The following is a 13048-nucleotide window of genomic DNA, read 5'->3' on the forward strand; positions in this document are numbered from 1 at the left end:
TTTTCTTGATTATTTCTTGAATTTAGTGTTTAAAAAAAATGTTCAAGATTTTTTTTGCTTACCCAATTGGCAGATTTTTTTTGGCTTGTTTTATGCACAAAACCACTTAAATTTGATATTTTTGGTCTAAAAACTAGACTTATTTTCTTGGGTCGTTTTGCTAATCAAGAAAAAGCATCTTAATCTAAGAATTGTTTGATATTTTTACTGAAAACAAAAAGAAGTGTACAAAAACATACAAATGTGCTCGTACAAATTGCCATGAGATTATTTTATGGTTAAACAAACACAAAGGCATTTTACCGTTCGTTTCCTACAATGTAAACTGGTATTTCCTCAAAGAGACAAAAGACAGAGACGTGTTCTTAAATTAATTTTATATTTTGGTTTCATGACAATAATTCTGCACATATAGCTCTTTTAACACCAAATGTACATAACATCATATTTAATGTATTGCGTCTTTGTAACACTTTTTCCTTTCGCTTTGTATGTTTAAATGGACCACTGGTGCATTTGAAAGAATAAAGGGTTAAAAACACCGTTGTCCACACACAATAATATTTATCGCTAACATCGCTACTTCACAATACATGGGTGGAATGATTTAAAAACACAGAATTTCATACACTTACACATGATAAACACAATGACATCTTAAAACAAATAAATGTAAACAAAGTACCGGGGTGTCAGATATTCCCATTGATTAAACAGTAAGAGAGAAATATCAGTGAACATGCACGACTAAAACCAGAGAAAGAGTTCAGCAATATACAGTTCAATTTAACTTAAATTTATTCACAAAGACGAAACAAAAAAAGGGCTGCGCGAATGACAACGGTTCTCCTATTTGAAGTCCAGCAGGTTGCAGTCGATTTTGTAGTACACGTAAGGATAATACTCCTGCTGACTCAGGTTCAAACCGGGAATGTCCATGGCCGATTGCTGCAAGAGGAAAATAATGATTCAGATGTGCAACAGATCCAGAATATTTTCGATTCGGCACAAATATCAAAAAGAGTCTCACGTCGATGATGGCCGCCGCGCTGCTGTCCAGATGTTTGTAAAGATCATACAGAACCTCCCTCAGTTTCTTCATGTTCTTCTTGTTAGGCTGTAGCAACATCGCTTGGAAGTTCACAGGTAATCCATATCTGTAGCAGAATCATTTTCATTTTCATCACAAATACTATCTGAAGCACCACTGATCATAAAGGGCCGGTTTCCCGGACAGGGCTTATCCTAGTCCCAGACTAAAATGCATGTTTGAACTAGTTAAATTTAAAACACCTTTTCCTGACTAATATGAACATAAATCTGTGACATTGTTTTGTCTCAAGATGAAAGTTTTTTGTAAGGTATGTTTGTAAAAACTTCTTAAATGACCTAATATCAATAAGGCCTAGTCCTGGATTAGCATAAACCCTGTTCGGGAAACCGCCCCATAGTGTTTTAATATTTGAAGAGTTCAGATGCAAAAACGTTTAATGGGTTTTGCAATGGAAAATCTGGCAAATGCGAGCGTCTCTTTTACCATAAACCCTTTAATGGTGGTGGTGGTTGAGGAGATTCCCCCGTTCATATGTAAAGCGCTTTGAGTACTGAGAAAAGCGCTATATAAATGTAAGGAATAATTATTATTATTATTATTTAAAGTGTCTGCAGCAGGCATGTATTTTGACATGACGTGTGATGCACATAGGTTCACATGACCCGCCAAACACATATTTTGACATGAGGCGGCACACACATGACAGCCTAAATACATGTTGTGACGAGCTTTGCATCGTGCACCCTTGACAAATGGTCCAAGGTGTTGTGAAAGAGTTAGGCGGGGACTAATTTGCATATTCATATCTATGATCCGAGCTATGCGATTGAGTGGAGGCTAATTTGCATATTCATAGATCCTCTAATAATAAATAAGACAGGGTGTAGAGTTACAGCAGGGAAAATAAGTATTTGACACATCAGCATTTTTATCAGTATGTGTCATTTCAATTTACTTATTATGACTCAACTTGTATACTTAAATGTTCTGATTTCTTTGTATGAATTCAATATTTAGCTTGATGGCTACATCTAGTGGAAATAGTCCATTTAAAAATCCCCTTACTGATAAAAATGCTGATGTGTCAAATACTTATTTTCCCCGCTGTACATTCAAGCGGTTTTATAGCATGTCACAGATACACTTTTACATTTGGTATTATGATGCTCAACAATAAGTTTTAAGTGATTAAATGAGTGTATGTGTGTGTTGATACCTTAACACAGATTCCACAAAGACCCTCAGAGCTTTAATGTGGATCCAGGCGATAAATGCTTCACTGAAGTTTACTTTCAGCCATCGTACCAGAGGTCCCTACAGAGATCAGACACAAACATCAGATACACAAACACAGATGTAAAGTGTTGAGACAAGCAGATACATACAAATTGCTTCTTCTTGTCAGTAGAGAGTCTGGTCATTTCTTCTTTATCAGCCTTCATCTCCTCCTCATTGTACTGAAAGTCTCTCACTACGAATCTGCGGAGGAGACGAGAGAAGATTTGAGCTACAGGAATCAAACAGTGCCATAAAACATTACAGTGCCGTTAGGATTGGACATTTACTTGTTTTCTCTGGCCTTGTGTCGGAAGTCATCGATGGCTTTTCTGAAGAGCGTAACTGTGAACAGACCGCTGTCGTGATCCTCGAATAGCAGACTGACGAATAAACACAACAGCAGAAAGATTCATTAACAGAAGCTCATCAGATGATTGAAACGGACGAGTCGGATTCATTTATCAGACAAACTGGAAAGATAATTTAAGTTATTTGGTATTGAAGAAAGCTTAAAATTTGCATTGGATGAGGCTGCAGAAATAAATTGTGCAGTCAAATTGTGCGAAAAAAAAGTGCTGTAAGATAAATTCGACATACCAGCAGGTCATATGACATTGCGATATTTTGGTTTTCTGCAATGCTTGTTGCGATATAAGGGAATACTGAGGATATCTTGAAAAGCTGTTTAAGAGGAAATAACTTCTGCCTTGCATTTCTTGTAAAGCTCTGAGAAAGCAACTTGAGGAAAAAAGTTGCGTGATGATAAAACAAACCTCTTGTCAAGCTACCAGATTGTGTTATTTTCCACAAAGTCTTTCGCAAGGTGAAATGTTACTTAATCTATGATTTCTCTAGGGCTGTAACAACTAATCGATAAAATTGATAATAATCGATTATGAAATTCATTATCAACTTTCATGGTCTGTGATGTCACATGCTCACGCACAACTGTTTGACAGCGCGCACACGCGTCCTCTTCATACATGGCCAGATGTGCATTAATAATTAAAGTCAGGCGCTGTTTCTTCATACAACCCAAGCTGCATGTTTATCAGGCGTTATTCTTCTTACCAAAAGGAAATACTCAATACAACGCTGGTTAATAAAGGTTTAATTTCTTCCTTTAAATATAAGTGAGTTTGTATTTGTTGAATTATTGTATGGTTGTCATAAAAATAGTATTGAACCACAAACTAAGCATCTGTTTTAAAATAAACATTTTATTACAGTGAAAACGCAACAATGTAGGCTATATCACTTTCATAATGGCTTATTTGTTAATAACGAATAATGTTAATACTTATCAAGGTATAAAGTTGAAGATTAAAATGAGTTTATTAATCTCTGGCTAAATTTATTCACCAGCACATCCCTGTAGAATCAAAACGTTTTGTTTATTTATATTTGGACATTTAAAGATGCTTTACCATTTAAAAGCTGCACAAACCTTCATATTTAAGGCTTAAAATATAAAAAAATAAAAGATTATATTAGTAAAACTCTGTAGTACACTGCAAAAAATGACTTTCTTACTTAGTATTTTTGTCTTGTTGTCAGTAGAAATATCTAAAAATTCTTAAATTAAGATGCATTTTCTTAATGAGCAAAATGACCTAAGAAAATAAGTCTAGTTTATAGACAAAAACTATACAATTAGGTAAATTTAATCTTAAAACAGGCAAAAATATCTGCCAATGGGGTGAGAAAAAAAATCTAAAAATAAGTTTTTTTTTTTTCTTAAACACTTAATTTAAGCCAAATTTTCTCACCCCATGGCAGATAATTTTGCTTGTTTTATGATGCACAAATGCACTTAAATTTTGCTCATCAAAAAATGCATCTTGATTTAAGAAATGTTAGATATTTCTATTGAAAACAAGACAAAAATACTAAGTAAGAAAGTCATTTTTGCAGTGTAGTGTATGGCTTTTTGCACTTAAGTACACTCCTTCATGTTAATACCCCAATTTAGTGCCTTATTGAGCTAAAAATATTTAGGTTTTTATGAAATTAGTTGATTATTAAAAAAAAGAAATAAATAATCACCTGATTAATCGATTAGAAAAATAATCATTAGTTGCACACTGCACAAAAATGACTTTCTTACTTAGTATTTTTGTCTTGTTTTCAGTATAAATATCTAAATCTATCTATTTCTTAAATAAAAATTTATTTTCTTGATGAGGAAAATCTAGTTTTTAGACAAAAATATAAAATTTTAGTGAATTTGTGCTTAAAACATGCAAAAATATCTGCCGATGGGGTAAGAACATTTTTCTCGAATTAAGGGTTTAAGAAAAAAAGTAAAAGTAAACTTAATTCAAGAATTTTTTTACCCCATTGGCAGATATTTTTGCTTGTTTAAGCACAAATTTACTTAAATTTGATATTTTTGTCTAAAAACTAGATTTGTTTTAGGTCATTTTCCTTATCAAGAAAATACATCTTTATTTAAGATTTTACAGATATTTATACTGAAAAAAAATTTTTTTTGCAGTGCAGCCCTAGTAATTTCTCTCTTTTCTTGTATAGTCTAACACTGACAAAGGCATCCAAAACAGTTTTCCTTTCGAAGCAAAAAACTTTCTGCATGTTTTCCAATGTGAATATTGAAGAAGCTCTTGTCTATATCACCAATCCCAGGAAGGAAACTCTTGCCTACAATCCGTGTGTTTGTTGTAGTCAAAGAAAAGAGATTTACGTTGGAGACGATAACTCGCGTCATCGTTAACTTTGGGGTTTGTACCTTTTGCATATCATTAACATGAACTAATACACACTTACACACCAAAGGAAATCGTGAATTGAACCATAGGGTCTTTTTAAGTGATATATGTTGGGTAACGGGTGCATTTTCTGTGTCTTGATGTCATGTTCATGTCAATGGTGCTAAAAGACAACATTTTTAATTCAAATGTATAACTTATTTTCCCTGTCTTGATTCTGAAGTCAAATATGACCCGGAGATGTTTTGTGTCTCTTAGGAGTTCACAATGTTCACTCGCCGCTCTTTACTTTGATGGAAGAAGATGTTATCCACACTTTACACTGTGGAATGAGAAAATGATGTCCATTTGTTCTGCTGCATTAGTTAATTGGTTTCCTTAGCAACCAGCATGCTTCAAATTTACCAGGTTAAGTCCTTTACGTGCGCTCTTCAGGCACAAGCCAATCAGAGATCTCGATTTTCCTGGAATATCTGCTGTTTACAACAAACACTTTAAAACTTTATTCATTTCAAACAACCCTTTGAAAGTCATGTTTCTGAAATATCACTTCATTTAGTGTGGTCTCTGAGGTCACAGGCACCTTCAAATTTATTTTTACTTATATGTAACAGATGTTCTCGTACACATGCATCTTTCAATGCGATACAAGTGAATACGTTTCTTACTTTGTGGATCGTGGCACAACCATTTCTGCAAGCGTCTCGTATGTGCGTTGCCAGTCGCCATAATTCACCCTGAGTTGAACACAAACAAATTGAACAAAACAGGCTTGTGTTGTTTAAACAGACAACGTAAAAAAGAAAAATGCGATTAAGTATCACTCACTTTGGTACCACCACCAGCATGGTAATGAGATACTCGGAGTCAAGAACAAAGTCATCTCTCTTGACAATATCAGCCAGACTTCTGGTCAGCAGACTTCCTCTGGTGAAACAATATTAGACGAGCGTTTATGATCACGTTTGTGCCTTCGTGTGAAATACAATAAAATAAAAATGTCCTGTTACTCACGCATTCTTCCTCTCCAGGTTCTGTAAGTTTCCCTTCAGATTGTTGTAAGCAGACGCCCGAAGTTTCAGGTCGTTGTCGATCTGTGATACTTGCTGGTAGAAAAATACCCACACTGTTATTTGAGGATCATTTTATTCACACAGAAATCAATGCATGAGATGACTTGCCTTTGATACAATTTCAGAAATGTTTTTCAAAGACTGTTTGATCGGATACTTGGCCATATCCCACTGAAATCTTGTGACGTAAGTGACCAGATCGACTAAACAAAAGAAAACAGCAGACGTTAACTAAAGAGAAAACCAAGAGTTTATTCACTCATCTCCAGACATAAGAGTCTCCTGACCTCCATTAGCCAGCAGGTTCTCCTGGACTTTATCTCGACTGTCCTCCAGAACATCAGCCATGTACTGAGCCACTTTCTTCACCACACTGTGAAGAAGATCAGAAGACATCACATCATTCTGAAAACTCTCGGCTTATCCAACATCAAACACATCCAGGACTTGGGTTGGAGAAACCCAAGGTTTTGAGGAATGCGTTTGACTTCGGTGCCTTTCAAGCAAACATACGTGTATAAATAGGATCTCACGTCTACAGATGAGCCGTAAGTCATGTGATGTGATTCAAATACGAGTGAGGATGTAGCGCGTCACCAAACTGCTAAGAACTAATTTTAGGTCTTTGTAACTTCACATTTATATGAGACACCTCAAAGTATGAATCATTACAAGAAGCCATAATAACTTTTTTATTACCATTTCATCATTTTTACAGTAAAGTGCTATTATTTAAAAAACAAAAAAAGTGTATACAGAAGAATGTTACTGAGCCATATCACAAGATCAGATTATCATTGACAACCATGCATAGCACTTTATCATCCAAACAGAAAAATATAGCCACCGTGGCACGTCACATTTAGATTTTACCTCTCCACAAAAGAGTCCAGTTTGGCCAGTTCATCAGACAGCCCAACTAACACATCCAACGTCCCGACCTGGGGTGTCAAGGAAAGAGAAACAGAGAGGCTTTGATCATCATCCTGTATGATAAAGCAATACAAACACAGCCAGACTCTGTTTGATCAGGAGCAGAGACATCACCGCCTCTGTTCCCATCCCATCAGGCAGAAAAACACCGGTCAACCCACCACATGATCCTGGACTGGACCACAAACTCAGTTAAAACAGAACTAAACAGTCAGAGTGCTGAATTAAGCTATTAAGAAATAAAATGATCCTTTATAGAACATGCATTTTACATATTTATTTGTTTTAACCCCTTAGCATTCCTGAAATGTGTCCGATTTAAGAAGACCAGTGATGGAGGTAAATAAACAGCGACTTTTGTTGCAGTTTAAGTTAAATCACTCCTCAACTTGGCCCATATTTCTTCTCACCGTCGCAAACGTAAATACCTATGAAGAAATGCGACACTAATTTTTTTAACCTCACGAGAGGAGTTCCAGTGGACCAATCACAGCACTTGCGGTCCGCGTAGAACGGACGTGTTGTTATAATGCTGCATAACTATGCAACCTACGGTGTACAACCTATAAATCACACTTTATAACTCATTTGTTATGAATACATAAAACCTATTTTCTTTTCATTTCCAGCAACAACTATATATAACCTATACTGAGATTTATTTAACGGTTATTATATGTGAAACATCCTGTTACTGTTCACAGTCGGCCACAGACTATTTTTTCAGCGGAAGAAGACTTTTTGTAATTTTTACCTCATGAAAGTTGCATTTTTGCTTTAATATTTGCATTGTGTGGTAACGGTTTTATTAAAGCAAAAAGATACTCAATAAGGGCTGTCACAATAATTAAATAATTGTCTCATCTCATGGCGATTGTTTGACCTCATTGCGATGATTCCAGATCACCGTAATGATTGCACATCTCTCTAAAAAACTCAAGGGGGAGCTGCAGCGCCTGTATAAACGAGACTATGGTGCTCCTTAACTGACAGTGTAACGTGATACAATGCAAAGCTATTTAGTACAATGGGAATTAAAGCATTTAAAGAAATGCTGCAAAACTTTGATAAGCAGTATGAACTAGCAGATAAAACATACATTTCCAAAACAGCAATTACAAATTTAGGGAAGTGAAGGATGCTATGAGGATCTGTAAGGAATTTATTTTTTTTGCAGCCACTGCAGACATGTGCTCCAGTCCTAATATGACCTTAGTATGATTGGCTATTATTCAAGGCCTGTTCTGGTATAGTCAGTTTATTTTGATTGCATTTTTATTTTTAGTTATTTTTTAGACAATTTATTGTGTTTATTTCTTATGAAGAATTTTCAGTTTTTTTAAAGATATATTCATTAAATAATTACTTAAATATGTGTTATGTGTATTAATATTTACTGCCAGGTAAACCTTGCAAAATATTTCATTTAAATAATCACAACAATGTGTGAAAATTATTTTATAAACAAACAAAAAAATGTATGTCAAAGCAATAAAAAAAAACAGTCAATTAATCATCAAAGCCCTAAACAGGCAATTACCGTCCTCCAAATTTCATAACCGTGACAGCCCTAGTCTTATTGCGATTGTTTGACTTCATCGCAATGATTTCAGATCACCGCAATGAATGCACATATTTTTTTAAACACAAGGGGGAGCTGCAGCACCTGTATAAATGACATGACGCTCCTCAAATTACAGTGTAACGCAATACATTTTTGAAAAATATATATTCATTTAATTAATATTTACTGCCAGGTAAACCTTGCAAAAGATTTTATTTAAATAATCACAACAACGTGTGAAAATTATTTATAAACCAGCAAAAAAATTATGAAAATTAAATGTCAAAGCAAGAGTCCTAAAACAGGCAATTAAGCGCCACAACCATCACAGTTTATAAGACAATTAACGGTCAGCCAAATTGCATAATTGTGACAGTCCTATACTCGATAAGTAGGGGTTGAACTGACGTATTTAACAATACCGCACAATCTCTCATACCTTATGTGCTTACAAATACTACTGCAGTAGGGCTGTATAATGATTAATCGCGACTAATCGTTTGCAGAGTAAGTTTTTGTTTACATCATATATAGTGTGTGTACTGTTATAATATATAAGTCACACACATGCATTTATACGCTTAAAGGAATAGTCTACCCTTTTGCCATATTAAACTATGTTATTACCTAAACTTAGACAAATTAATACATATCTACCTTTTTTCAATGCGTGCACTGTACAACATGTTGTGAATGTGTTAGCATTTAGCCTAGCCACATTCATTCCTATGGTACCAAACAGGGAAGCCACCAAACACTTCCGTGTTTTCCCTATTTAAAGACTGTTACATGAGAAGTTATACCAGTAAGTATGGTGCCACAAAATAAAACTTTTTTTTGGTAGCATAGGAATGAATGGGGCTAGGCTAAATGCTAACACATTCACAACGCGCTGTACAGTGCACACATTGAAAAAAGATAGGTGTGTATTAATTCGTCTAGGTTGAGGTAATAACATAGTTTAATATGGCAAAAGGGTAGACTATTCCTTTAAGAAATATTTACATGTGTATTTACTTTTTTATATTTATAAATATAATTTATATTTTATATAAATATGAAAACTTAATATATAAATGTATTTTTTCTTAAAATTCTACATTCATGTGTATGCATTTATTTTTACATAATTATTATACACAGTGCACACACACATATATGATGTAAACAAAAATGTTTTTTTCTGCAAACGATTAGTTGCGATTAATCGTGATATCAAATGTTGGTCACCACGATCAGAATCAAGAATTTTGGACAGACGTGTAATTTGTAATGATTGTGTTTAGTCTGTTAGAAGAGAAACATCACCTTGAGATCAGGAATGTTGAATTTGTTATTGGTGGAAAGGTTGTTGGTTCGAGTCGTAGCCGTCATCATTTTGTCCCATGTTTGCTGGCATGTTTTCTCTCCAGGCGCAGAAATTAACCAGAACTCCGTCATGACTGCCGATGAGCAGAAAAATCAACGTCTAAAGACAGAAAGAGATTCACACACAATTAAATCTTGCATTGGCTTATTTGTAGTTCTTCTTTTCTGAATTAGGTTGATTAACAACAATGATTTTTCATCAAACTGATGTTTACACAGGCAGTGCAATCCAAGGAAATGTTTTAGAGCAGAACAATATAATAAATACAAATGCCTAATTCCAAAACGTCCCTGATGTTTCCAGATTTTCCATGACCACAAAATACTCCCAGCCCCCAAACTATACACTTCCTCTTTTTCATTCAACATCTTGATTTTAAATCAAAAAGATTGTATTGTAAAATGCTAATGACAAATGCATTTTATTGTCAAAACACTGCACGTGTGTATATGCATTAGATGATGGGAAGCTAAAATCCTAAATATTTCATAATTGTGGCCATTTCCTCAAAATGAATGACACTTGACAGTCACGAGTTAAAAGCAGAGGCCCCTCAGTCCGACCTTGCGTCTGATCTGATCAATACTCTTCCATATCATTAATAATCTGCTGTATTATATCTACATCAAACGTCTAACCACACATCATCATCATCATCATCATCATCATCACAGACTGTCAACCGATCATAGCACAAACACTCACATTATAACACACAAGACTTGAATAACACAATCACATCAACACCGTTACACATTTAAGATGTTTAATATCTAATAACAATCTGAAAATAGATATATGATCTATCAGATGAATAATACTAGACAGCGAGAGGATCTTAATCCACAGTAGCAAACACAGCTAAAGGTTACAACACGATCACGGACATTAAAGTTGATATTTTACAATCACATCTTACCTGCTTTCAATGTGAACGCGATGACAAGATGAGTATTTGTCAATTTTAAATAAATAATTTGTAAAAGATTGGTCTTATGATTTGATAATCATAATGTCACTACAGTGTGTCTAAACACTCACGGTCAGCTGATCAAAAGCGGAGATCTGCGCATGCGTGTTCGTCACAACAGCGACACACGCAGGCGCAGAGGTCTTACTGCAGGCAAAACAGCGGATGCTTGAAAGGGAATTTGGAGAATCAAATATAAAACTGATACATATTGACAAACTATGGCTGGATATTTTTGACTGGCTTCACCAGAAAAAGCCTCATGTTCAACGTTTTTTCTTACAGGACATTATATATGGACTGATTTTGATGAGAAGCCTATTGGTTAATAATATACTCTTGCTGGTAAAATTTACATACACAAATCAAAATATATGAACCTTATACCTACATTTCAGGATTTTGTTTTCTTTACCAAAGCGCTCACTATTATGCAAAACATATTTAAAGAATATGACCTAGATCAAAAGCCCTAGCTCTCAAAATTTTTGCTAGTTGTTGTTTTTTTGAACTATGGTGCCTTTTTGTTTGTACATGTAAGTTTTGTTGAAACTAATAAAAAAAATAATAATAAATCTCAACATGTCACATTATAACATTGCGATATTAAAGCACTGGGAAAACCACTGGTTGCACATGATTGAAATAAGCTTTCTTATAATGAAATTTAAAAAAAACTATGGAATTCAATTATGGACACCAGTTCAACATGATTGTAAGTTCTCTTAAAATGAAAATACTGTTAATTAATGTTAATTAAATTTTAACCAGTGTCCACAAGTTATTTTACAATGTTTTAGGACAACAAGCTAATAGCCTTGCTTATGTTAAAAGTGGAAGTGCATGTGAATTAGTAAGAAAATGGGATGAAGTTGATTTTATTCTGAATTTAATTGAATGCAAAAATGCATTAAATTAAATGACTGTTAGATAATTTAGTTTACATTTCATTCATTTGACAGGGATGCAAACAAACGTAGTGTCAAAGCAAGCAGCACTTAAGTGCTGCATAAAAAGTTTATAGCAAATGCTAATTTTCAACTCCTATCCCTGGTTGGGCTTTAGACACAACAATGCAATTTACATACTTAACTATTTCAATTTAAAATGATTAAAACGATTCAAGAGGACAGAGTGCTGCTCAGTTCATGAAATAATCAGTTCTAAGAAATAAAATGCACACAACAGCATGCACCCTTTGAAAATCCTAAAAGCTGACTGCTACTTTAATTCATCATACAACGACACACCTTTATGGTTCAATGGCGTGTAAAGCCGACTGGGCCCTGGAGGTTAAAGGCAGGAATGCCCAGTCAGCAGGCCCAACCAGGGAGGCACAGCTTTCTAATTTTGGATAGGTGTCCCTCTTCCTGGCAGCGGGTGTCCCCCACCCTGAGTTCGAGGAAAAGTCCACAAAGCCATATGTTTATGGAGTTCAGTGGGTCTGGGGTGCATTGTTTGGGATACAATGCCTGGACTGGCTGGAGCCAATTTCCTAGATCAAACACACCGGGGCGGACTGCCCGCTGGCTGGCCTACGTCTAGACCGATAGAGACATGTGTGGGCATGCGTTCCCTAATCAAACACTTTCGCCTGCACGCCGGACCGATTGGGAATAAGAAACATACTTGTTTAGTCTCTAGGGATGTCCAGCCCCAAGTCCAGGGTTCCAATTTGTCTCCAGCTTTTTGTTAAGGCACTTGAATCTATTTCCTTAGTTTCTTATAAAACATCAATAAATCTAAATAAATACACCAGTTGTTGAGGAACAGAGGATAGAAAATGTGATCAAAACATGTACCGCATTAAGAAAATAATCATAAGCCACAAACCACATGAGCTGTTGTATTCTGTCAGGATAAATGTGAAAGATTATTGGAATTTTAGGGTCAAGGAAACGAGTGACATCATTTGGGTGGAGAGATGTGAAGTGACAGATAGTCATGAAAAACAAAAGATAAGCTCTATTGTTTTTGTTGTAGACTGGCTGTCTGTCTTTTTTTTTACCATAGTACACATTTTCAGGCATTAAAATTATTTAAACATAGCTGAAATGTAACAAAGCAGTTTTCATGTATTG

At 35.0% G+C, this 13048-nt stretch overlaps 1 protein-coding gene across 1 annotated transcript; it reads right to left on the reverse strand.

Annotated features, from left to right (window-relative positions):
• Positions 1-360: 360 nt before the first annotated feature.
• Positions 361-11076, reverse strand: atp6v1c1a (ATPase H+ transporting V1 subunit C1a). The gene is made up of 13 exons (XM_065299025.1): positions 10917-11076; positions 9937-10096; positions 7005-7072; positions 6419-6504; positions 6240-6334; positions 6073-6164; positions 5887-5985; positions 5727-5795; positions 2620-2712; positions 2440-2533; positions 2271-2368; positions 1031-1157; positions 361-948 (listed from the first exon to the last, which is right to left on the reverse strand). Exons 2-13 carry the CDS (start codon positions 10066-10068, stop codon positions 850-852), a joined length of 1152 nt encoding a protein of 383 aa, XP_065155097.1. The 5' UTR covers positions 10069-10096; positions 10917-11076; the 3' UTR covers positions 361-849.
• Positions 11077-13048: the final 1972 nt, after the last annotated feature.

This window comes from Paramisgurnus dabryanus, chromosome 13 (genome assembly GCF_030506205.2).
Source record: "Paramisgurnus dabryanus chromosome 13, PD_genome_1.1, whole genome shotgun sequence".
NCBI lineage: Eukaryota > Metazoa > Chordata > Actinopteri > Cypriniformes > Cobitidae > Paramisgurnus > Paramisgurnus dabryanus.

Excerpts from the sequence above, each read along its gene's own strand:
- atp6v1c1a (XM_065299025.1), bottom strand. The coding sequence starts at position 10,068 with ATGACGGAGTTCTGGTTAATTTCTGCGCCTGGAGAGAAAACATGCCAG. Across the intron at positions 7,073-9,936 it reads TCAACATTCCTGATCTCAAG|GTCGGGACGTTGGATGTGTT; the intron begins GTGATGTTTCTC and ends TTGACACCCCAG. Across the intron at positions 2,369-2,439 it reads CTGACAAGAAGAAGCAATTT|GGACCTCTGGTACGATGGCT; the intron begins GTATGTATCTGC and ends TGATCTCTGTAG.